The following is a 26,864-nucleotide window of genomic DNA, read 5'->3' as shown; positions in this document are numbered from 1 at the left end:
TATTCAAAATAATGTTCAAGGTGTTTTGTGTGTATGTATGTGTGTGTGTGTTTCTAAAATGGAGTCTGTATGCAAGATGGCTGACCCCTTTGTCTGGCTAAAGTGTGAGTGGCAACTTGCACTTTAACTTCCAAGGCACTTAGAATCATCAGTAACTTAACCTTAAATTCACTCAAAACATTTCAAAGGATCATGAAACAACACAAAGGATTAATCACGAATAATATCTTTTAGTTTAACCACGTGGCCAAGCAGAAAACATTTAAAGATACCAAACAATGATCAATAAGCAGTTTATTTATTCAAAATGACCCGGCGGACGTGTTTTGGGAACGAAAGAGGAAAACACGAAGCTACTTTTTAAGCAATAGCGCGGTTTTATTGCTTATTCTGGACTATAGAGGAAACGGGAGAAGAAAAGGAGAGAGAGAAATGAGTTTTCTGATCACCAGAACAGTGAAGCGTCCCTCACTGTTTTGATTTGACGGTTCTCCGTGTTTCTCCGCAGTTTGGCGTCATCCGTCGGTTTGATGCTTTCTCCGTTGTTTACCTCCACGAGTGTTTCTCCACGGGCTGGACACAAAGAGAACGAAGTTTCTTTTGTGCTGAGTTTGACAACTTACAGCGTCTCTGAGAGCTGGATGGAGCTCCGCTCGTTCCCAGTCAGGTCCTGATGGAGTTCGAGTGGCTTTGTAGCGGTTTCGTGGCTCAACTTGGGCACTTAGAGCTTCCACGTGCTCAAGTTGTCGGAGCGTTCGACAAGCGTGTCCTTACCGCCAGGTATCCTGGGCAAAAGAACGAGGTTTCTTTGTCTCTGCTGAAGATTTATGGTCTTAGTTCGCGGGAAAAGCTCCACGGCCTCCCGCACATGCACAGAACGTGTTTCTGGTATTAGGCGGTGACATCATCCCAATGCTTCCGTGTGCAAAGCATCATGGGAAATGAAGTTTCTTGGCGCTGATGTGGTTATTTGCTTTTCAGAGCAATTTAAGCACAGTCATTTTGGAGAAAATCACTGCATAGTAATTTCCTCATGAGGTCAGACCCTCAACATTCCCCCTTTTGGTTTCGGGGATCGCGCCCAAAGCTTGATCGTCGGAAGCACAGATGGGTTTGTTCCTCATGAACGTAGGTCGACTTGATTGTCGGAAGCACAGGTGGGTTTGTCCCTTAGGACGTTGGTCTCCTTGGACGCCTTTGTCTTTGGTCTTTGTCTTGGATCCTGGCGCCTTTGGTCTTTGTCTTTGTCTTGGATCCTGGTCAGGCACAAAACAAAAGAGGATAGGAAATGGGATAGTCCCCAACGCGCATAACGAGAAGAAGCCACTCACGCAGGTGGTACGCAATGAAGATGTCGTCCATGCGAGAGGTAGTAGTGTAGAAGGAGGAAGGTCGGTGGGCGGTTAACTCCACGAGGGGACACAAAGGCATCTCACCGCCGGCCATACAGTTCAGTTTATGGAGCACGCGGTGATGTACGAGGTCCATAGTTCGCAAACGCGCATTGACCTATGTGGTCCCAAGATTCCCCCCTTTTTGGTCCAAAGGGCGGATCAGGACAGTCTTTGGGCTAAAACAAGGACCATAAAACTAAGAGGTACTACAATGTGCTGGTGCGTCAGACAGAGTCATTGACAGACTGAGCTGGGCCGGCACATAACCACTAGTTAATATGTGACCAAGTACGAAACAAAAATACAGAAAACCCCAAAAAAAAACAACATATAACACATAACATCCAAGAAAATTCATAGCAACCTTGAGGTCTCATAAAATACATTCTTAGGTCATACATTCAGTGTGTAGCTTATAAAGAATGTGACATAATGCAACACTCAGATAAAAATGTGAGGTAGACTAAAGTGAGAACTACTCTTAGGGTTACAAAATAATAAAGAAAATGTTGCTCACCCCCTTTAGACAGGTGTGGTACATTCACGCTTGGAGTCTCCCCGAACGCGGTCACGAGGCACACCGTAGGTGAGCAAGTGCATCTTATCTTGGAGTTTCTTAACACGCCTGTAGGCGGAATAAGCAATCACGGCCGTGATGAGCCATCCCATCCCCAGGGCGACCAATGTGCAGATTAAGGTGGTATAATCTGTGTCAATGTAGCGTCTTGGGCGTAAAAGTAAGTTCACGCGGGGTTTGTGTGAACTTAACAAATTTGGTTCCTTCAATCAGTAATTGTTGGTCAATTTCTAAATCGAAGGCAAAGTTATAACCCTGGAAAGCGTCCATGATCTCAATCTCCGAATCATGCTGTTCGAGGTTGAGGTGATGGAGTGCCAGGTTTCTAGTTCAAAGTGGAAATGCCTACCGTCCTTTCAAATACCAAAGTTCAGCATCGACTTAAACCTATAGATGTGAGGTGTCACAATTATGGGAACATGTAACAGGAAACCGAGTTCTAATTTTCTGCATCAACGTGAATGGGAATTGCACTACCTAGGCTGTACGCTAGGTGGATTTGTGAAAGGTGCACAGTAGAGGGGTAGCAGCTGTCAAGCTAACTTTGAGCAGGTCCAGTGGTACCAAGTACGGGGAAATACGACTTTCAACCAAGCTGTCCAGCGTGGAATTTACTTCCCTGAGCAGGTCTTACATCAAATCTCTCACCACTCGTGTGTACACAATATCCTGAGGTATGGTTTCAGACAAAGTCTTGATTGCACGTAGAGATTCATTAATCAGAGCCTAGTGTAGGTACCAGAGTACCCTGTAAGGTTTTAGTAGGTACATCCTGTTAGCGGTCTAGGAAGGAGTTTCTCTTGGTTAGTGAAAGTGACGGCGGGGGGGGGGGGGCTGGTTCTTTGTCGGTTAGTACATGTTAGTGGGTTAAACGTGCACTTCCCCCCCTTTCCATTTCCATGCATAGAACTATGTAGAGACTACGTCTACCTCCTGCGGGGAGTCTGGTCTCTGTACCCGCGGGGATGGTTTGACGTAGGGTTTGATTTGGTTTGCATGCACCCATTTGTAGACAGGCTCCTGTCTCGCTTTGGTGATGCGTAACCTGTATGCAACTGGAGAGAGTTTTGCCACGATCTCAAATGGTCCTGACCAGCAGGGCAGGAACTTCTTAGCTTTGCGTGCCGGTTGGGCGAACCGAAAGTAGAATACTTTGTCACCCACCTCGTATTCGCGGCTGGTTGTCTTTTGGTCGTAGTAGGCCTTAGTGCCTTCTACGTTGGTCTCCAGTTTTTTCTGAGCGTGCGCGAACGTAGCTCTGAGGTGTGTTTTCAAGTCTGCCACATACTGATGAGCGGTATAGGCAGTGGCAACACTGACATCCTCTGGGTGATACAGGAGGTGCAGTGGTAGAGTCATCAGTCTGCCGGTCATCATCTCAAAGGGCGTAACCCCCGTGGATCGCTGTGGAGTGGACCGTATGGCCATCAGGACCAGAGGGAGCTTGACGTCCCAGTCCTTCCCAGTGGAGCAGACGTACTTTTTGAGCATAGAGACGACCGTGCGGTTCATCCGTTCGACCTGTCCGGATGACTGTGGGTGATAGGGGAGGTGGAATCTCACTTCCACTCCCAAAAGTTCAAACAGGGACGTCATTACACTGGATGTGAAATGAGTTCCTCGGTCAGAGTCAATGCAGAGTGGAAGTCCCCATCGACTGAAATCGTGGTTAATCAGCAGTACAGCGGTTGTGACGGCTGTATCGTTTGGCGCTGGAAGGCACTCAACCCACTTTGTGAAACTGCAAGTTACAGTTAGCATATATTTGTTTCCTCTTGCCGATTTGGGAACCGGTCCAACCCAGTCGATCTGCAGGTGGGACCAAGGGAAGGTTATTCCCCTGCGTTGCAGTGGTGCTGTAGCAAGTGGCTGGGAGGGTTGAAACTGGGCACAGATGAGGCAGCCTTGGACATAGCTGTGTACGTCCTTGGACATCGATGGCCAATATGCTACTTCTGTCAGTGACGCGAGGGTAGCTTTTGCTCCGCGGTGACCTCCAACCGGAGTGTCGTGGGCGTAGGCAAGCATCACTCCTCTGTGGTCGAGTGGAACAACCCAGCGCGGTGGGCTGTGATCGTCACGCATGTAAACTAACAAATCGTTTTGTAGTTTCAGGTGCGCGAGTTGACGATGCAGGGTTACCAAATCTCGGCTTGCGCCAGTAGGTGGTGACGGTTGTTCAGGCATCGGGCCCTTTTGGAGAAGATCACGGATGAGCTTCAGGTCAGGATCTTGTTCCTGCATGGTGACTAGGTCCGCGTCCTGTGGTTTTCTGCCTAGAAACACGGGTACCCCAACGGTCCGAGGTTCGTCTGCCTGTTTAGCATGGCGACGAGTAATCGCGCAGACCTCGTGAACGGCCTTGGGTGGAAGCCACTCGTCTTTGAATTCCCAGCAGGTTCCCTGGTCAGCACCGAGCTTAGCAAGGCGGTCTGCTTCGTCATTACCATCTTTTTCCGGACCTAGGGTCCTGGAGTGACCTTTGACCTTTTTCCAGTAGACCATTATGCCTTTCTCAGTGGTGAGCAGATCACACGCTAGGAATAACTCAGAGTGTTTCACATCTCTGTTCCTGGCGTTTTTCATGTGGTTCTCCTTCCACATGGGGAAGTGAGAAATGAAGCTGTGTCTAGCGTAGTTTGAATCTGAGCAAAGGACGATTTGAGTGATGTCCAAGGCTGCCGCCTGCTGGAGGGTTATCAACACTGCAGCAATTTCGGCGTACTGACTAGACTTTTGGCCCAACCGGTAGTGATTTGGTTGCTTAGTGTCACAGTCCACCCAAACGACTCCAACCCCAGCACGGAGCTGGCCTTTGTGAAGGTAGGCACATCCGTCAGTGTAAACTTTCGGAAGCCCTTGGCAAACATTCTCATCAAAGTAGCGATGATTGGATGCGGTTGGGTAGACTGTGGCAGGTGTGTCCAGGGGGCCCCTGACGGAGTCAGAGTCACAGTGCTGGCAGCCTGCTAGCCCTTGTCCTAGTGCTAGCTTGGTGTTATGACCATACTTGACCTCAATGTCGTATCCTTGGAGCACCATCATCCACGTCGCAATGCGGCTGTTTGACACTCTTCCTTCGCGCAGACGCTGGCTGTTTAGGAAGGTGACAGGCTGATGACACGTTTCAATGATCACTTTCTGTCCACCGATGTAACTACGAAAGTGTTCGACGGCCCAGACTGTAGAGAGGAGAGCTCTCTCGCAGTCTGAGAACTGGAGTTCCACCTTGCTCAGAGGCTTGCTGGCGTATGCCACAACTCTCATGTCCTGATCGTGTTTCTGCTTCAAAGCAGCGCTCAGGCAGTGAGAGGAGAAAGTAGCCTCTATGTAGAACTCTTTATCCTTGTCTGGGTAAGCCAGACAGGGTGCGGACGCCAACTTCTGTTTTAGAAACTGGAAGGAGAGTTCTTGGGGTCTGTCCCACACGAAAGGTGTGTCGTTCCGAAGCAGCTCAGTGAGGGGCCTTGCTATTTCAGCGTACTCCTCAATGAACTGCCTGGAGTAGTTGCAGACTCCGAGGAAGCTCCTGAGTTCAGTCAGATTAGCTGGGGCTTTGATGTCCTGAATGGCCCTAATGCGTCCTGCTTGGGGCTCGACTCCATTAGGGCCCACCAGCAGTCCAACATACTCCACTTTGGTTCGACACCACTGTCCCTTGAGAATTGCCAATTTAGCTCCGGCGTCAGCAAGCTGTTGCAGCACGTGACGGAGTTCGGCCAGGTGCTCCTCGAAGGTTCGACTCCTCATCAAGATGTCATCGACATATATGAGGTTCCCTCTGGAAGCAGCATCTGACATGGCTTTGTGGAGGAAGATGTTGAACTCGGCAGGTGAGTTAGAGTAGCCAAAGGGGCAGCGGTTCCAGCTCCTGATCTAAATGGATCATAGGCCACCTGGAGAGAGGTACTTGTTTGTTCAGTGCACGATAGTCTATGGTGAGACGCCATTTCCCAGTCGGTTTCAGAACCGGCCAGATGGGAGAGTTGTAAGTGGAGTTACACTCTCTGATGAAGTTTTTCTCCTTCAGCTGATCGAGGATCTCCTGGATCGACTCATAAGCAGCGAGGGGAATCTTGTACTGACGTACAAAAGTAGGAGGGGCATTCGGGTTCGTCGGAATGCGAACCGTGTGCAGGTTTGTGAGTCCACAGTCCAGGGAGTCCCTGGATAAGATGGACTGAAACTCATAGAACAGGCTTCTAAGCGCTGCTCTCTGCTCCTCTGACTCCAGCGCATCCGCTTTGTCAAGCTGCTGGCTGACTTCGGCCTCGAAGCCGTCATAAGGTTCAGAGGAGGAGGGTCTCTGGTGTTCCGGGCTTTCAACCGGTGACTCAGAGGGTTGAGTATTTATTGCAAAAACCGTTAGACACTGACCACTGTCAGCATCTAAGGTTGCACTGCAAATGGGTTCCTCAGGAAGGGCTTCATGCCGCTTAATGGTAATCATTTGTGAGGGGAAGGTACTGAATGTGTCTGCACCAACCTGTCTTGTCGTTCAAGAACAACGGAAGTTGTCCAATCACGGGAACTGAAAGTTCGAAGTCATGGAATGAGCTATCTATCAGCATGCCCAAGGGCTTTCCTGCCGGCATGTGGATAGGACTCCGGGTCGGATTTTCGACCAACAAGTAGGCAGAACGATTGTTCAGCTCCAAGAGTGGCGTGCCACAGACGGCTAAGTTAAGCTCCAAGAAGTGTGGTGATGGCTGGAAGAAGGCTTGGGTGCCTGGCAGCTTCTGATGCTTCATCAGAGTCAGACGAACAGGCACTCCTTTGACCAGTGGGGGCAGAACCGTGCTGGCCTCAACCACTGCACGGCAGGCCTGTGGAATGGTCTGTCCGGACAGCAAGTGTTCAGGGCCTTCTGAGCGAGGCTCAGAGGATGGTGTGGCACGGGCCCAAAGGACTTGATTGCAAGTGTCCAGCTGGGCACCGAGTCGAACCAGCAGATCTGCTCCAATGAGTGCAGGTGGATCAAGCTGTGGTATGACGCTGAATGTATGTGTGAGCTGTCTTGCTCCAAGCTGGATAGTCAGGGAGCAGACCTCTGGCGCTTTCAGGAGCCTCTGCGGCCAAGTAGGTGACAAGAGCCGATGGCTACGTGTCACACTGACCAGAAGGGGGTCCTTCTGACGCAGGTGTTCAAACGTCTGCTGGCTGATGGCTGACTTCTCTGACCAAAGAGCAAGGCGAGCATCTGAGATGTGGGTGCAGTTGATGGTAAGACCACCAACTATGTGTGGTGCATATGGCTGCAGGCTGACGTTCTTCAGCGAGCAGAGAAAAGATGAATGTGTGCGGAGCGGAGTTCCAGGAGCGGTTTCGTGCCTTTGCAGGCGGACATCGTCTGTGGGAGCTGTAGGGAGGGGCATGACCTTGGAACAAGGGTTTTGCGGCTCACTTAGGCTGACTTCAAGAATGGAGGATGGTCGGCTGCTATCTGGGATCCAGGGCTTAGGTGTTTCCACCTGGGCCCACAGTTGACACTTCTGGCAGTCGATGAGGGGAGCTAGACGTTCAAGCAGGTCCTGACCAATGAGAAGTGGTTCAGTGTCTAGCTGGCAGACATAAAACGGGTGAACCAGAGTCATGTCTTGGAAGGTGATGTCCAGCCACGCCCGGTGAGTGATGCACTCCCGGGTCTGGGTGTAGCTGGTGATTTTCAGGTCACAGGGTTCTACCTGGACTGGTTTCCCGAGCGACCGCATGGTGTCAGACACGCGACGGAACAGTGTGAAGCACATCAGGGTGATTTCTGAGCCGGTATCCAGCAGAGCATCAACCTGTATGCATCCACCTACGTTGGTGCTACAGTACAAACGGCGAGCATGATCATGGTTTGTTAAGTCACCAAGGAACTTCAGAAATCGTCGACGTTGGATTCATTGGTGTTAGGATCAAAGCGTTCTATGTCTTTAGCTAGCGATTCAATTTGACGTACACGGAGCCCTGACTCGCGGTACGGCGCGTCATCTTCTGACTCTGACCCACGGTCTGTCTCAGAGGGTGCTGGATATCGCTGGTGTGCTCTGGGCTCCCAATGTTGACTCCTGGGGCCCAAATCGGGGTTCGGCATGCTGTGGCGGGCTGCTGGCACGTCACGTGGGTATCCTAGGAGGTCCTCCTCCCGGGGCACGTCTGCGTAGTGCAGCCTGCGTCTTTCAACTGGGGCTTCTGCGTAATACGCTCTGTCCGGGTACGGACTGGCGTATGATGCTTTGTCCTGCAGCTGGTTGCTGGCATGCCAAATACCGGAGTAGCTAGGATGGGTGGATGGTGGAGGTGCAGGTTGGGCTTGTGCATAACCCCAGCCGGCACCTTGCACCCTTCGTGGACTGGGGGAGCGGTCTAAATAGAGATGCCGCTCAGCTGGTCGACTTCTCACTGATTGAGAAGGCCGTGAAGATGAGGGTGGTGGTCCAACCTGGGGTTCGAGGGCGAACTGCCCTCGGCCCCTAGGTGGTCCTGAATGCCCTAGAGTGTGTGTAGGGAACGGGCCCGAAGGTTGGGACAGATAAGCTTCTTCTCTCCCCTGTGGCGTGCGTCCGTCCAGAGAGTCCCACACTACATACTGTTGATTATCGTATGGAGATGTATCAGGAGGTGGCCTACCTTTACGGCGGGACGACTGTCCCTCGCTTCCTCGGGTGGAGGAAACCAATTGCGGTTTGCCGGTCGTCCTGGGCGGACCCTGGTTGGCTTTGCCGGCTTGCTTTCGTACCGGTGTGGGAGAGGACTCTGGCTCAGCCTCAGCGTCACGGTGTTCCCCCCCTTCCCACTGTCTGTTGTCATCAGCAGAAGGGGGCGGGGTCTTCTCCCCATCTTCCCCAGAATCGGTGCTGTCTTCCTCCTCGTCATCCTTCTGCCTTCCATTTTGCTGCCTTTCAGCTAGCATGCTCTGGAGCTTCATGATCTCTCGATCATGTTGGAGTTCTCTCTGATAGAGGATCAAGGCTAACTTAGCTAAGTGAACCTGGATTGGTTTTGTACCATCCGGGTTTTCTATTTGATCAATTACAGCTTCTAGCTCGACGCTACGCTGTTCTTCAGTGAAATCCCTAGAAGGGTAGTCGGGTTCTCGAGCAACCGCGAACAGTTTGGACAATATTTGTCCAGAAAGTAGGCCAGGTTCACATTTGTGGGCCGCAGCGCCACCTGGTTGCTGGGAGTTGGTCAGTTCACTACTCTGTCCCTCCATTTTAACAACCAAACCAAAAATAGCCTAGTAGAGCTTCTGCAGATAGCTCAAGCTGCACCTTTTGGGCAGCAACTGCTAGCTTTGTAGCAGAAAAACACTAAATTAACCTTTGTGCGCACAGGTTTTAGCGTTTTAAGATTGCACGGAATGCCGTGACTGACGCTTAAAATACTATTCCTTTCAGTATTTTAGCAAAAGCTGGTGCGTTGCCGTAGCAACGTCTTACAACACTTGCAGTGTTAAATGTGCTATTATTCCTTCAGAATATTAGCAAACAGGGTGTTATCAGTCTTTGAGTGAAGGTTTCAGTTAGTTATAATAGCCACTGTGAGTTAAAGTCGCTAAATTAGCAGTTAATTTTAGCCTAAAAGGGTTAGTCAGAATTACTTACACGCTGCACCTTTAATGAGTAACTGAATTTTAACCTAAAAGGTTAGCCAGAATTAATTACACGTTGCACCTTTAAGGAAAAACTGAATTTTAACCTAAAAGGTTAGCCAGAATTAATTACACGTTGCACCTTTAAGGAAAAGCTGAATTTTAACCTAAAAGGTTAGCCAGAATTAATTACACGTTGCACCTTTAAAGAAAAACTGAATTTTTAACCTAAAAGGTCAACCAGAATTAATTTAGACGTTGCACCTTTAAAGAAGCACTGAGTTACTGGTGAGAGTTCGATGCAGCTTCCTGCTCAGCGAAATCAGCACCACTCTGTTGCTGGTTCAAGGCTGAACAACTGATTATTTTAATTCAAGCTAAGATTTATTTGTTTGTTTGTGCCGGATAGAAATCTCTGTGTATCCAAGCCTCACACGGGCTGCACCAATTAATGTTGGGGTTATTAGGAGCGAACAATTCGTAAGCTTTAACTTACTTTTGGATTCTTCAATAAATTCTGTAAATATGGGAATATTTACTGATTTATTAATTAATTAAGATATTCTTAGATATACGGGGCACCATTCCCCTTTAACCGGGGAAAAATTGAATCCAAAACTCTTATCAGTCTTTCTTGAAGTTCGTAGAATCCTTGGAGCAGAGACTTCTCTTCGACACAACAAAGCTACTGGAGACGAAAATCTGAATTTTATAACGTTTAATTAACAATTTGTCAAATGAATAAACAGTGGCATAAATGAATAATAACCATGTGATATAATAAAAGGATGTATATTCAAAATAATGTTCAAGGTGTTTTGTGTGTATGTATGTGTGTGTGTGTTTCTAAAATGGAGTCTGTATGCAAGATGGCTGACCCCTTTGTCTGGCTAAAGTGTGAGTGGCAACTTGCACTTTAACTTCCAAGGCACTTAGAATCATCAGTAACTTAACCTTAAATTCACTCAAAACATTTCAAAGGATCATGAAACAACACAAAGGATTAATCACGAATAATATCTTTTAGTTTAACCACGTGGCCAAGCAGAAAACATTTAAAGATACCAAACAATGATCAATAAGCAGTTTATTTATTCAAAATGACCCGGCGGACGTGTTTTGGGAACGAAAGAGGAAAACACGAAGCTACTTTTTAAGCAATAGCGCGGTTTTATTGCTTATTCTGGACTATAGAGGAAACGGGAGAAGAAAAGGAGAGAGAGAAATGAGTTTTCTGATCACCAGAACAGTGAAGCGTCCCTCACTGTTTTGATTTGACGGTTCTCCGTGTTTCTCCGCAGTTTGGCGTCATCCGTCGGTTTGATGCTTTCTCCGTTGTTTACCTCCACGAGTGTTTCTCCACGGGCTGGACACAAAGAGAACGAAGTTTCTTTTGTGCTGAGTTTGACAACTTACAGCGTCTCTGAGAGCTGGATGGAGCTCCGCTCGTTCCCAGTCAGGTCCTGATGGAGTTCGAGTGGCTTTGTAGCGGTTTCGTGGCTCAACTTGGGCACTTAGAGCTTCCGCGTGCTCAAGTTGTCGGAGCGTTCGACAAGTGTGTCCTTACCGCCAGGTATCCTGGGCAAAAGAACGAGGTTTCTTTGTCTCTGCTGAAGATTTATGGTCTTAGTTCGTGGGAAAAGCTCCACGGCCTCCCGCACATGCGCAGAACGTGTTTCTGGTATTAGGCGGTGACATCATCCCAATGCTTCCGTGTGCAAAGCATCATGGGAAATGAAGTTTCTTGGCGCTGATGTGGTTATTTGCTTTTCAGAGCAATTTAAGCACAGTCATTTTGGAGAAAATCACTGCATAGTAATTTCCTCATGAGGTCAGACCCTCAACACATGGTAATGCATATCAGTCTCTCTGGTGCAGTCCTGTTTATTCATTAAACACATAACTCATGACAACTTTATTTCACAGATCATTCACCTGATTATTAATTATCAACATATGCTTTGATTAGCTTATCACAAATAAAGTACTTTGATTAATCAATGAAAAGTGTTCTTCTTCTCTTCTTCTGTCTCTTCTCCTGGAATGTAAACATACTGAACCAAGCATCCGAACTTGGTGATGTTACTGTGTGAAGGGGGCAGCTGTTAAGGGCAGACCATTATAAGATTCCTAACGCTACATGGTCCATAATATTTTAGAATTGCCTCTGAAATTGTACAGTATCTCCTTAGGAAGCTCCACTCCTTTGGAGTCAGCTCCTCAGTCATGATGACTTTTTACTGTGCCTTCCTGGAAAGCATCATGACCTTCTCCATCACTTGCTGGTTCTACTCCCTTAGCCTCCAGAACAGGAACAGACTGCAGCACACTGCATCAGTGTGTTCCAAAATCGTTGGCCTGCCTGTCAGAACTCTTGAGCCCCCTTCAGACAGGCCATGAAAAACGGAAATGTTCCGGACTCTGTCCGTAAGACCTTTGTGTCTGAATACAAACATCCCGATAACGTGTTCCGGAATTTATCCGGACGAAGCCCCTAGTAACAGGTCCGGACTTGTTACGGACAGGGGGGCTGCTTCAGACTGGTGAGGTAAAGTTCCAGACAAGGGGGAGGGGGAGGAGGAGGGGACCGTGGGGATGCTGTGCGCACCTAGATAGCCCGCTGCTGTAGCATGCGGCGAACCACGGCAGCTCGCCTCCTACGGTACCGCCTAGACGCGCGACGGAGCGCTTCACACCGCTTTAGTGATTCCTTTAACCATTGAGCTTCATCATCCAGGTCTCTTATGCGTCTTCGTGTGCACAGAATAATGCTTAAGCGTCTCGTGATTTTTATCTTGAGAGGCGCTATAGAAATGATATTTTCTTCTTCTTCTTAACATGAGTCTGATTCTCTCTCTCCCCCCCACCCCGCCGCCGTCAGACATCTGGAACTTTTCCCTGCTGTGTGAACGCAGCCGAAAGGACAAGTTCCGGTACAAAAGAAGTGTGTCTGAAAACACAGTTCCGGTTAAAAACCGGATTGAATTGTCCGCAAATGTTCCAGAATGTCTGTCTGAAAAGGGCTTTGCTCAGGTTTTCTATCAACAAGCCCTGAGACAGGCAGCCAAACTCCTCCACAACCCCTCTCACATTCTTCACCCCGCATTTCAATGGCTCCCCTCTGGGCGACGCCTCCGCTGCATTTCCTGCAAGACTGAGAGGAGGAGAGCCACCTTTGTCCCCAAAGCCATTCTGCTCTTTAACTCCAGCAGGTAAGACCATCCCCCGATAAACCCTCTCCTTGGGCTCTCCATCTGTTTAACTTTTATACAGACGAAACTTTTGTCACTTTTTTCACTTACTCAGTGTTTTTTGCATATTTTTCTGTTTTATCCATCTTCTTGCTGCTTTATTTCTTCCTTATTGCCTATTTATTCAATGTTCGTATGTCCAACATCATGCTGCTCTGCTGTGATGTTTTTTTAATTGCCCCTCGGGGATAAATAAAGTTTTTCTGATTCTGATTCAACTCCCTATTTTTCAGCTCTGAACGGAGCCTTCTGTTCTCCGCCAATAACCGGTTTATTTCTGCTCGGTTCTGTTCACATTCCATCTTCTGGCATTTTTCTTCTGTTTCTCCCTCTGTCTGATGTCCGTCCTCTACATGTGCTGTCCCAGCTTTCACTTTTTCAACATTCCCCTGGACCACTGCCTCCACCATCAGGTGATCATGGTGTTGCTCGTCTGTCGGGTCCATCTCTGGCAGCTCCACGTCTAAAACTTTGGAGGGGGTGTCTCCTTCACCATCTGCTGCTTCATTCTGAACACCTGTCAGACACAATGAGTGTGAGCCAAAGGACCATCACAAGTACAATTAAAATTACAACAGATGGGAGAGAGCACATCTGTGTGGAAAGTTACATAAAACATGCATCAGGTGCTCTGCAGGATCAGGTAGAACATGAAATGTAGATGAGGAAGAAAAACCGATCCTCAGAAGTGATCTGACTTTGCCTCATAAAAGATATAATCCTCAGACCGCAAGAACATGGGTGGGTGTTGTTTAGCTCCTCCTTTAATTTTCATCCGTTGCCGTCGTCGTGCGTGACGGTCTGACTTTGAAGCAGAGACTTCAGAATGACCCGTGTGGAGCGTTGGAATCCAGTCAGGATTTGTTTCATCCATTTCAAAGGCAGGTTTACCTGCAATAATGCAAAGAAAGATTAACGTGTGTATGAAATATAAATACTTTTTAAAAAAATCAGTTAATCTTCTGGTTATTTGTTCTAATTTTCTTTGACCTCACACCATTATTATTTGTGTTGTCTAGAGTTTTTCTTTTGTGTTTCAGAAAAACAAAAACTATCTGTTTACAATTCGTAGACCAAAGGCCTAAGACCATGCCTGCAGAAGCTAACGGGATCTAAAAACAACAACTCAGAGCGCATCGAAAAATACCAAAGATAAAAGGAGGAATATGAGCGGTTATGTGGAACTTACCAGGATAAAACTGTCTGGAACACACTAGAAGATATTTGGTGATGGTAGAGAACTGGAGATCCACTCGTCTCACAGCTGCAATCCAGGCTAGCCGTCTTCTGTTGGTTACATCGGACACATGTGCTCCCTCACGTTGCTTCCAGGCAGGGAAGGAATACAAAGATAGCCCATTTTCAAGCTTATTACCTTCCCGGTCGTGCGACCCAACATTACAGCCTACTACACAGCAAGTCCTACCCATTGCTGATGTAATAAGGGTGCCATCCTGCTGCTATCCGTTTGTTCCTCAGTCCTCGGTGACAAGAAAGATGGCGTTACCAGGGCGCGCCCCCATCGTGCAATGTCACACTCCAAAGCCCCATTAGAGTCTCATGTCGTGTGAACTGTTGATGTTCGTGCTTATATGTTTGAGGTGTTTTGCATAGCAAAGTTAGCCCCTGTCGAGAGTAACTCTGAAATGCCTTTTTGTCCCTCTCCCCCATTTATCCTCATGTAACCCTTTTGCACAATATGTTTGCACTTTAAATATGTTTACGGTTTTAATTTATGTTAAGTTACTTGAAAAACGAGAAAAACTGATTTTTGTAATTGTTTCTCTCAGGGCTTTTATCATCTCTGGTGTGAGTTTAAAATATAAGTGTGTTAGCGCTGTGTTGATTATCCCTAATATGAATAAATGTTTATTTATTCAATGTTTCTCTTCTTTAATATGCAGTTGAAGTTATGCTATTCATGGATAAAAAAATCGTGATCAAACCGAAATCATGATAAAATATTGGAAAAATCGTGATATTCTATTTTTGCCATATCGCCCAGCCCTAGTCCCCCCTCCCCCCCCCCCCCCCCCCCCCCAAGGTCAAATTGTTTAGTCCTGACTAAAGGAAACTTATTGAGTCAAGAGCCAAACAGAAGAGATGAACATAAAAAGGCTAAAACCACCAAGTGCCCGATTAAGGGGGTAAAGAAAGAGGAGAAAAATAAAGGTATGTAGCTCTCATGATGCATGTTTTCAATTTTTTGAACCAGTTAACTGGGATTTTAACGGTTAAATTTGGTCAACTAGTTGCTAACAGAGCTAATAGGGCTGAAATATTGAAACAAATATTCAAATGGTTCAAAAAAATTCCTTGAATCGTTTTTTACTGATTCAAACTAGGATTTGTTAAATGCTCGCTGCAGCCTGCCTGAACAACAACAAACACATGTTGATCATGTTCACATAATAATAAATAAAACAACTCTACAAGCAGAAGAAAACTCCCCAGTCACCACTAACTATCCTGTTTATTTATTGCAGATGGCTGCACTGATTATTTTTACATGATTTGTTCTGTAAAAGTTGGCATTTTTGGTAGTCTACAGTGTTTTTTATGTCAGTTTAAATTACAGTGGGGCAAAAAAGTATTTAGTCAGCCACCGATTGTGCAAGTTCTCCCACTTAAAATGATGACAGAGGTCAGTAATTTACATCATAGGTACACTTCAACTGTGAGAGACAGAATGTGGAAAAAAAATCCATGAATTCATATGGCAGGATTTTTAAAGAATTTATTTGTAAATCAGGGTGGAAAATAAGTATTTGGTCACTTCAAACAAGGAAAATCTCTGGCTCTCACAGACCTGTAATGTCTTCTTTAAGAAGCTTTTCTGTCCTCCACTCGTTACCTGTATTAATGGCACCTGTTTGACCACATTATCTGTATAAAAGACACCTGTCCACAGCCTCAAACAGTCAGACTCCAAACTCCACTATGGCCAAGACCAAAGAGCTTTCGAAGGACACCAGGAAAAGAATTGTAGACCTGCACCAGACTGGGAAGAGTGAATCTACAATAGGCAAGCAGCTTGGTGTGAAAAAATCAACTGTGGGAGCAATTATCAGAAAATGGAAGACATACAAGACCACTGATAATCTCCCTCAATCTGGGGCTCCACGCAAGATCTCATCCCGTGGGGTCAAAATGATCATGAGAACGGTGAGCAAGAATCCCAGAACCACACGGGGGGACCTGGTGAATGACCTGCAGAGAGCTGGGACCACAGTAACAACGGTCACCTTCAGTAACACACTACAACGACAGGGAATCAAATCCTGCAGTGCCAGACATGTTCCGCTGCTGAAGCCAGTGCATGTCCAGGCCCGTCTGAAGTTTGCCAGAGAGCACATGGATGATACAGCAGAGGATTGGGAGAATGTCATGTGGTCAGATGAAACCAAAGTAGAACTTTTTGGTATAAACTCAACTCGTCGTGTTTGGAGGAAGAAGAATACTGAGTTGCATCCCAAGAACACCATACCTACTGTGAAGCATGGGGGTGGGAACATCATGCTTTGGGGCTGTTTTTCTGCTAAGGGGACAGGACGACTGATCCGTGTTAAGGACAGAATGAATGGGGCCATGTATCGTGAGATTCTGAGCCAAAACCTCCTTCCATCAGTGAGAGCTTTGAAGATGAAACGTGGTTGGGTCTTCCAACACGACAATGATCCCAAACACACCGCCCGGGCAACAAAGGAGTGGCTCCGTAAGAAGCATTTGAAAGTCCTGGAGTGGCCTAGCCAGTCTCCAGACCTCAACCCCATAGAAAATCTGTGGAGGGAGTTGAAAGTCCGTGTTGCTCGGCGACGGCCCCAAAACATCACTGCTCTCGAAGATCTGCATGGAGGAATGGGCCAAAATACCAGCTACTGTGTGTGCAAACCTGGTAAAGACCTATAGTAATCGTCTGACCTCTGTTATTGCCAACAAAGGTTATGTTACAAAGTATTGAGTTGAATTTTTGTTATTGACCAAATACTTATTTTCCACCCTGATTTACAAATAAATTCTTTAAAAATCCTGCCATGTGAATTCATGGATTTTTTTCACATTCTGTCTCTCACAGTTGAAGTGTACCTATGATGTAAATTACTGACCTCTGTCATCATTTTAAGTGGGAGAACTTGCACAATCGGTGGCTGACTAAATACTTTTTTGCCCCACTGTATAACCGTTGATGGCACTTTCTGAGAATCTCTTCTGTGTTAGCAGAGAATTTCAGGAGGTTGTCAAAGGTGGTTCCCAGATACTTGTACTCCTCCACCTCCACTGGCTTCCCGTGGACAATGGTGGTTACTGAAACAGCCGGATCCCTCTGCCTCCTGCAGAAGGTCACCACTATGACTTTGGTTTTGCTCACATTCAGTTCAAGTTTGGAGCTGTCACACCACTCTACAAACTCTTGAAGAGCAGGTCCGTGGTGTTGTGAGGAGCCTGACAGCAGTGACAGGAGGACTGTATCATCAGCATTATTCACCAGGTGACAGTTGGGATGTGTGGATCTGCAGTCGTCGGTGTAGAGGATGTAGAGCAGGGGGGAGAGCACACAGCCCTGGGGGGAGCCAGTGGAGGTGGAACGGAGACCGGAGAGACAGTTGTTGACCCAAACTTTCTGAGCCCTGTTGGTTAAAAAGTCCAGTATCCACAGGGTTAACTGGTCATCCAAATGAAATTGGGAGGAAAGTTTAGTAGCCAGGATGTGAGGCTGCAGAGTGTTGAATGCTGATGAAAAGTCAACAAACAGAAGCCTGGCAGAGGAGTCAGGGAGCTCCAGTTGTTTGTGGATGGAGTGCAGGATGAAGATTTTTGCATCATTGGCGCCTCTGCGTGCACGATAAGCAAACTGGAGTGGATCCATCAGGGGCTCAGTTGCTCTCACAATGTGCTCTTTTATGATCTTCTCCATGGCCTTCATCACCAAGGAGGTGAGCGCCACAGGATGAAGATCGTTAGGAGACTTTGGGTTGCTTCTTTTTGGGACAGGGATAACTGTGGAGTGTTTCCACAGCTGGGGACTTTTTTGGTGACTTTTTTGAGGGGATGATGCTGTCTACACAGAAGGAGATGTATGATGATACTGTGTCGACTTGATCGTTGATGTCTTCAGAGGAAGAAAGAAGGCTGACCCAGTCAGTGGCCTCAAAACATCCTTGTAGGGTGGAATACTTTCCACTGTCCACTGCTGGATGCTTTTGATCACCTTTTTAATCTTGATGACTGGGGTATAAGCAGGGGCTAGCAGGATGGTGTTGTGGTCTGCTGAGCCAAGAGGGGGAATGGCTTTAAATGCATCTGGAACCGAGCCAAAGCATTTGTCCAGAGTCTTCCCCTGACGTGTGCTGCATGTAACATACTGTTGGAAACCTTTAAGCAACTTGTCAGGGGAGCAGTGGTTAAAATCGCCCAGGATGAACTTGGGAGAGTCTGGTGATAATTGTTCCAATTTGTCCAGACTGCTAATGAGGTTCTCTGTGGCTTTGGCAGCATCAGCTCTGGGGTGAATGTAGACCAAGATGATGAAAAGCTGTGGGAGTTCTCTAGGGAGATAATAGGGGCGCAGGGAAACAGAAGCTCGATATCTGTGGTGCACAACTTCTCCCTCACAGTGACTGTAGAGCACCAGCTGTTGTTTACATAGAGACATACACCGCCGCCATGTTGCTTCCCATCTCTGTCCAGGCGAAAAGGTGGTGAAAAGCCATCAATGTGCAGCGTGCTGTCATCGTCACTGTTGTTTAACCATGACTCGGTGAATGCCAGAACAGAAGCAGTTCGGTACTCATGCAAGTGGTTGACGCAAGCTTGCAGCTCGTCTAGCTTGTTACGGAGAGACCGGACATTAGCCAGGATAATGGACGGGAGCGCTCGTTGTTTGTGTGATTCTTGAGTCTCGCTCTCACACCACCCTTCTTTAATCCCCTCCTGTTCACCTTGCATTTATGAGTTGTCAAATTTTCGTGTCCACGGAGTATTTCCTCGGGAAAGAAATCCGTAGGAACAGGGCGGAAAGGCTGTTGTCTGGGTTGCCGCTGCCGATGAATGAGGAAGTCTCTGGTATAGCAGAGCCTTGGGGTCATGATCCAAAATAAAGAAAAACAAAGAAGGAGCGATAGAGTTGAAAAGTTAAAAGTTTAAAAAAAGTTTGAGTTTAAAAAGTTTAAAAGAACGCCATAACTGCTCAGCTGTCTGGCCGGTCGACCGCACGAGCAGCGACCAGGCTAAGACAAGAATGAATACTTTTTCAAAGGTGACACTGAAAAAGTAAAGTATTATACTGGACTACCTTGTTTTGCTATTTTAATGTCCTTGTTCAGCAACAGGAAAGCTTTCCTGCCGGCGTCAAGGTGTTTTAAGTTCATCTGCGGATGTGGCAGATCTATGAGTCTCTTGTAACAATATTACGTCTGCTTGCACTCTCTTTAGCTGATCAAAAATCTTTATTCTTTTCTCTATGGAGCCAGCTCCATGTACGTTCCATGAGACAAACCTTAGTGCACCCATAGATGTGTGTGTGAGTAGCTAAAATATGACGCCTTCATGTGAATAAGATGGAATAAGTAACTAAATGTATAAAATAGTATGTTAATAGATAACAGAAAAGTAAATAATAATAATAATAATAAAGATCCAACAGTTTTTGTGGTTGTATTATTTGACACATAAATTATGATATTGTGCTGTGGATATAATATATATATATATATTTGTGTGTGTGTGTGTGTGTGTGTGTGTGTGTGTGTCGAGTCTGACGCAGTGTTGGAAAGTTGTGTGGTTGTGCCATACAGGTGTAAAGGTACAGAAGCAGGTAAAGAGGAAATGAAATTACAGATACAGGTTAAAAAAGAAGAAAGAACTAAAAAGAAAAGGTGATAGGGGTGTGAGGTGGTGATGAACAGGTGATCTCATCATCTAGAATATGGATTTAGCAGCTGCTTAATCCTGACGTGATCAAACCCAGTGAATCCTGATAAGAATAATAAATGTCTGACCTGATGTTGGGCTAATACAGCCAGTCAGTCACTCCTCGCTCCTTGTAAAGCTTATTGTCCACATAAAGCTTATCCACCGAGATGACAGCTCTCTTCCCATCCTGGATAAACGTTTTGCGCAGCGGAAAGAGGACTCGGCGCCGATCCAGGATTTCCTTCGGGAACTGGTCATTTACGCTGAAGTCTTTTCCTTTGAGCTCTCTTCCGTGACTTTTAACAAGATCCTTCTGCTTAAAATGTTCAAATTTAGCCACGATGGGACGAGGTCTTCTGCTGTCCACTCGTCTAGCTCCAAGGCGATGCACCCGGTGAAAGGTGATGTTTTTTACCGTTTCTTCGGGTATCTTCATTTGGGTCTGGAGAAAGTTCTTTATTGTTTGCTCGCAGTTCTCCGCCCCTTCCGCCTGCTCCGGCAGGCCTGCGAACACCAGATTATCCCTCATGCTACGGGCCTGAAGGTCCAAAACTGTCTCCTTCAGAGTCTTGTTGTCCAGGGTGGTCCGCGTCATTCCCTCTTCCAGGGAAGAAACGGACTCACGTAGCGACGCGTTCTCAGCCTGCTCCTGACTGAACTCCATATATGTTCGGAGGTTCTGGAACTCCTGGTGTAGAATCCAATAATTCTAATACTGTATGTCCTTACGGGGAGAAGAGGCCTCAGGCGAGTCCTGAGGACGGCTCCTCTTGGTCCCAAGTGTTTCAGGCTCAGCTGCTGATTTCTTCGGACCCATGACGAAAAACTCAAAAACTCCGTCAATATAGTTTTGTAAACTTTCTAAATTTTCTTCACTTACCTCCAGATTGAGTGAGTTATACTTACCAGATTATTTTTTGCGTTGTCAGTAGATAAATTAGGCAAAAATGCATCTTAATTGTGGATGTTTGCTAACGAGCTGCCATCAACCTCAAACGCTGCCGTGTATCCGGTGATCGGCCGTCAGCGCATGCTCCCAGCCCAGCTCTCAGGCAGGAGACAGGAGAAGCTGAAAAAATGCAATAATAAAGTTTTAGAAGAAAGTCATTTATGATTCATGCAAGATTAACTTTATTCAGCGAGTAAAAGTCTCATCTTCTGCACGAGACCTTGAGCAAAGACAGGAAAGCGTGGAGCTGGGCTTATGGCTGGTTGGAGACCAGACAGATATGATGTGACCCAGGATGTGTGACGCTGTTTGTGTCTGCAAGTTAAAAAGTTATCTTCTGGTCAAAGTGATGGAAAACTCGGCCATTTGTAATGCTACACGTGCATAAACAGAAGAAAAGAATGCATTGCCATATATATAGTTACCGCACTATTTATCACCAAATATATAGGTACCACCTGATTTATCGCAATATAAATTTTAGGTCATATCGCTCATTCCTACTATGGGGTATTGTAAAGAAGAAGATGCAATATGTCAAAGCCAACAATTCAGAAGAGTTGAAGGTCACTAACAGACCAGCATGGGCTCTCATAACACCTGAGCAGCACCACAGACTGATAGACTCCATGCCACGCTACATTGCTGCTGTCATCCAGGCCAAAAAGCCCCAACTAAATATTGTAGAACCTAGAAGGCATTATATAAATACAGGCCTTTTACCAGAGTTTGAGGTTGTCAAGACAAGGCCACCAAAACAGAAAAATTAGAAAATTAGAAAAATTTGATCAATTCTAGTAATTCTACTTTTTTTTTTTTTTTTATATTTATACATTCACCTCAGATAAAAAGTCACTCAATGCAAAAGTTAATTCATGTTCTCCGAGTTAGTTCTGATCTCACCAACTTAAACCAGTAATTCAACTGTTTGTTAGTATATGTGTGAAAATAAAGTTACAGTGGTTAATTCACATAATGTGTTCCTGTTTCCCATAGATGTTCTCCAGATGGTTAAAGAAGAAGCTTCTGAAGATCAGAGTGCTGGTGTGGACCAGCAGCACCCAGAACAGTTCCACATAAAGGAGGAACAGGAGGAACTCTGGACCAGTCTGGAAGGAGAGCAGCTCCTTTTGAAGAAGGAGACTAATTCTGCCAGGTTTCCATTCATATCAGTTTCTATAAAAAGTGAGGATGATGAAGACAAACCTCTGGTCTTACATCTTCTTTATCAGCAGCAAATAGAGGACAGAAATGTTCCAACCAACAGCTCAGCTGACCAGACAACAGCAGAAACTGGCAGAGAAGCAGAATCTAGCAGGAACCCAGTTCTGAACCCCGATGAACACATATCTGATTCTTTAGAGACTGAAGTTAGTGGAGATGATGTGAATCCAAATGTTGAGCTATTAGACTCTAGTTCAGAAACTGGAGATGGAGACACTGACTGCAATGAGAGCAGGTCTTCTGAGTCAGATATTAAGACTGTCAACAAATCCTTTTGCTGCCTTGAGTGTGGTAAAGGGTTTCTCCACAAGTGGTCTCTCCAGAGACATGAAAGAGTGACGAGCCATTCAGCAATAAGATCTTCAGGATGTGTGGTTAATAAGAAAAATGTTAGCGTAAAGCAACATGTAGATTTTTGCAGGAAAGTCCAGAATGAACCAAAAACGTTTAGTTGTGACATTTGTCACATTCATAATAAAAGTTTAAACATACACATGAGAGCCCACACAAGAGAGAAACCCTTTGCCTGTGAGCTCTGTGAACAAAGATTTAGTCATAAATCCACATTAAACCGTCACACAAGAGTCCACACAGGACAGAAACTGTTTGCGTGTGAGCTCTGTGGAAAAAGCTTTAATCAAAGGACAATTTTGAATACTCACATGAGAGTCCACACAGGACAGAAACCCTTTGTGTGTGAGCTCTGTGAACAAAGATTTAGTCATAAATCCACATTAAACCGTCACACAAGAGTCCACACAGGACAGAAACTGTTTGCGTGTGAACTCTGTGGAAAAAGCTTTAATCAAAGGACAATTTTGAATACTCACATGAGAGTCCACACAGGACAGAAACCCTTTGTGTGTGAGCTCTGTGAACAAAGATTTAGTCAAAAATCAACATTAAACACTCACATGAGAGTCCACACAGGACAGAAACAGTTTGCGTGTGAACGCTGTGGAAAAAGCTTTAATCGAAGGGCAAATTTGAACACTCACATGAGAATCCACACAGGACAGAAACCCTTTGTGTGTGAGCTCTGTGAAAAAAGATTTAGTCAAAAATCAACATTAAACACTCACATGAGCGTCCACACAGGACAGAAACCGTTTGCGTGTGAACGCTGTGGAAAAAGCTTTAATCGAAGGACAAATTTGAACACTCACATGAGAATCCACACAGGACAGAAACTGTTTGTGTGTGAACTCTGTGGAAAAAGCTTTAATCAAAAAATACATTTAAAATATCACACAAGAGTCCACACAGGACAGAAACCTTTTGCGTGTGAACTCTGTGGAAAAAGCTTTAATCGAAGGACAAATTTGAACACTCACATGAGAGTCCACACAGGACAGAAACCATTTATGTGTGAGCTATGTGGACAAACATTTAGTTTTAAGCCAACATTAAACACTCATATGAGATTCCACACAGGACATAAACCTTTTGCCTGTGAACTCTGTGGAATAAGCTTTACTCTAAAGACACATTTAAACAATCACATAAGAGTCCACACTGGACAGAAACCTTTTGCGTGTGAACTCTGTGGAAAAAGCTTTACTCAAAAGACAACTTTAAACAATCATATGAGAGTCCACACAGGACAGAAACCATTTGCGTGTGAGCTATGTGGAAAAAGCTTTAAACAAAGAACAAATTTGAACACTCACATGAGAGTCCACACAGGACAGAAACCTTTTGCATGTGAACGCTGTGGTAAAAGTTTCAATCAAAAAATACATTTAAACAATCATATGAGAGTCCACACAGGACAGAAACCGTTTGCGTGTGAGCTCTGTGGAAAAAGCTTTAATCAAAGGACAATTTTGAATACTCACATGAGAGTCCACACAGGACAGAAACCCTTTGTGTGTGAGCTCTGTGAACAAAGATTTAGTCATAAATCCACATTAAACCGTCACACAAGAGTCCACACAGGACAGAAACTGTTTGCGTGTGAACTCTGTGGAAAAAGCTTTAATCAAAGGACAATTTTGAATACTCACATGAGAGTCCACACAGGACAGAAACCCTTTGTGTGTGAGCTCTGTGAACAAAGATTTAGTCAAAAATCAACATTAAACACTCACATGAGAGTCCACACAGGACAGAAACCGTTTGCGTGTGAACGCTGTGGAAAAAGCTTTAATCGAAGGGCAAATTTGAACACTCACATGAGAATCCACACAGGACAGAAACCCTTTGTGTGTGAGCTCTGTGAAAAAAGATTTAGTCAAAAATCAACATTAAACACTCACATGAGCGTCCACACAGGACAGAAACCGTTTGCGTGTGAACGCTGTGGAAAAAGCTTTAATCGAAGGACAAATTTGAACACTCACATGAGAATCCACACAGGACAGAAACTGTTTGTGTGTGAACTCTGTGGAAAAAGCTTTAATCAAAAAATACATTTAAACAATCACACAAGAGTCCACACAGGACAGAAACCTTTTGCGTGTGAACTCTGTGGAAAAAGCTTTAATCGAAGGACAAATTTGAACACTCACATGAGAGTCCACACAGGACAGAAACCATTTGTGTGTGAGCTATGTGGACAAACATTTAGTTTTAAGCCAACATTAAACACTCATATGAGATTCCACACAGGACAAAAACCTTTTGCCTGTGAACTCTGTGGAATAAGCTTTACTCTAAAGACACATTTAAACAATCACATAAGAGTCCACACTGGACAGAAACCTTTTGCGTGTGAACTCTGTGGAAAAAGCTTTACTCAAAAGACAACTTTAAACAATCATATGAGAGTTCACACAGGACAGAAACCATTTGCGTGTGAGCTATGTGGAAAAAGCTTTAAACAAAGAACAAATTTGAACACTCACATGAGAGTCCACACAGGACAGAAACCTTTTGCATGTGAACGCTGTGGTAAAAGTTTCAATCAAAAAATACATTTAAACAATCATATGAGAGTCCACACAGGACAGAAACCGTTTGTGTGTGAACTCTGTGGAAAAAGCTTTAATCGAAGGACAAATTTGAACACTCACATGATAGTCCACACAGGACAGAAACTCTTTGCCTGTGAGTTATGTGGACAAAGATTTAGCTATAAGAAAAATTTAAACAGTCACATGAGAGTCCACAAAGGACACTACAAATAAATTTAAAGTGCACTTTTACTGATAAACAGTATAAGTACGTGACTAAAAATGCTGTAGACAAGTCAAATCTTTTGGCAAACATGTTTTACTGGAAATACGCAGATTAACCGCTCAGGTGATAACACAGATCCCAATTTCTGATCCCAGCAGCTGCAGGTGGTTGAAGACACTCTTCTAAACAAGACTGGCTGATGTTGGTTATACAGACCTGATTTCAGGAAAACATCCTCAGTAAAATATTCTGAGCCACCGTAAAGTCCTGTCTGCAGTAAAAACTTAACGCAAATTAAATGCTGTTCGTTTTGAATACATGATAAACACACAAGCTTCCTCTCTCTCTCTCTCTCTCTCTCGCTCTCTCTCTCTCTCTCTCTCTCTCTCTCTCTCTCTCTCTCTCTCTCTCTCTCTCTCTCTCTCTGTGTCTGTCTCTCTGTCTGTCTCTCTGTCTCTGTCTCTGTCTCTCTCTCTCTCTCTCTCTCTCTCTCTCTCTGTGTCTCTGTGTCTCTGTGTCTGTCTCTCTGTCTGTCTCTCTGTCTCTGTCTCTCTCTCTCTCTCTCTCTCTCTCTCTCTCTGTCTCTCTGTCTCTGTCTCTGTCTCTCTCTGTCTCTGTCTCTGTCTCTCTCTCTCTCTCTCTCTCTCTCTGTCTCTCTGTCTCTGTCTCTGTCTCTCTCTGTCTCTGTCTCTGTCTCTGTCTCTCTCTCTCTCTCTCTCTGTCTCTCTGTCTCTGTCTCTGTCTCTCTCTGTCTCTGTCTCTGTCTCTCTCTCTCTGCACAGCCATCAGACCTGTGGAGAAAAAAACCCCACCTTTAACTAATCCTCCAACCTTAATATTGTCAGCAATTAATGCAGCGAAGCATAATTTACCTGCAGTAATTCAACAGTGAAGCAAACCTTTGCTTTCATCAGCAAAAATACATACAATTATTCAGTAAATCAGGAATGCAGGAAGAAACGTTTTTTCTTTTGTTACATTTTTCACTTCAGTTCAAACTATTTAAAAGTTTGTATTTTCATCACATTTAGCTTGTGTTTTATTAAAAACCTTCAGCTTTATTCATTTGATCAGAACATTTGTTTTGCTTTGTTTGGAAAAATAATAAAAATGAAAGAATTACTTGAAAAGTTTTCTATTAAATGCCATTTAAAGAACGTTAAATGTTATTTAAAAGGCAATCAATAGTTTGTGTAAGTATTTGTTCATTTATGACAAAAACTATGAAAAACTGACATGGCTGTTTAGGATCCGGGCAGGGCTCAGGGTCAGGGACTGAACAGGTTAGCCTTTCCCGTGTGCTCAAAAAGTTCTGTCACTGATCCATTCTAAAGTAAATGTCAGACCATTCACACGACGCAGATTAGTATTTTATTCTCTGAAAGTATCTGATTAGTTAACAAAAAGTGTGTCACTATTTTCCTTGTCATTACTTTGTAATATTGATGTGTAGAAAAATCAACTTGTGACTACAATGCATGTTTAGCGTTTTATACATAAGCGTATTCACACATGGAAAATATCAATGGGAATAAATGGTATGGCCGCAGCTCTTCGATACTTTCATTGTGTAAAAGTAGCTCATGGGCCAAAAGAGGTTGGAGACCCCTGGCGTTCTCCGTCATTCAGGTGTTCTGTTGTCCTTTTAGGTAAAGCAGCTGTTACAGCATGTTGGAGATATCTTACAATGTTTGTTTTACTTCTTTTTATGTGACTTTTCTAATATTCTTTAGTTTCATGAGACGTTTCACTTAGATTAACGTTGACTTTGTTGGTTCTAGATCTTAGCAACGATCTTTATGCTTCCTGCTTCGTTTCTTCTCATTGTCATCAGAATTAAAAGCTTGAATCCAGGACT

The 26,864-nt window shown here is 45.1% G+C and overlaps 1 protein-coding gene across 3 annotated transcripts in view; it reads left to right on the top strand.

Moving 5' to 3' along the window:
- Positions 1-26,859, top strand: part of LOC139062688 (zinc finger protein 721-like) — a 33,403-nt gene extending 6,544 nt beyond the window's left edge. For 2 of the 3 annotated variants that reach the window (XM_070544305.1, XM_070544306.1), the window contains exon 3: positions 21,659-26,859. In XM_070544305.1, coding sequence (XP_070400406.1) covers positions 21,659-25,014 — 3,356 coding nt within the window. In that variant the 3' untranslated portion in view covers positions 25,015-26,859. The remainder of the gene's footprint in view (positions 1-21,658) is intronic. The other variant, XM_070544308.1, reaches the window with a different exon arrangement.
- The last annotated feature ends 5 nt before the right edge of the window (positions 26,860-26,864 follow it).

The sequence above is a fragment of the Nothobranchius furzeri genome, chromosome 14, assembly GCF_043380555.1.
Source record: "Nothobranchius furzeri strain GRZ-AD chromosome 14, NfurGRZ-RIMD1, whole genome shotgun sequence".
Lineage (NCBI taxonomy): Eukaryota > Metazoa > Chordata > Actinopteri > Cyprinodontiformes > Nothobranchiidae > Nothobranchius > Nothobranchius furzeri.
This window is presented reverse-complemented; position numbering and strand designations above follow the sequence as displayed.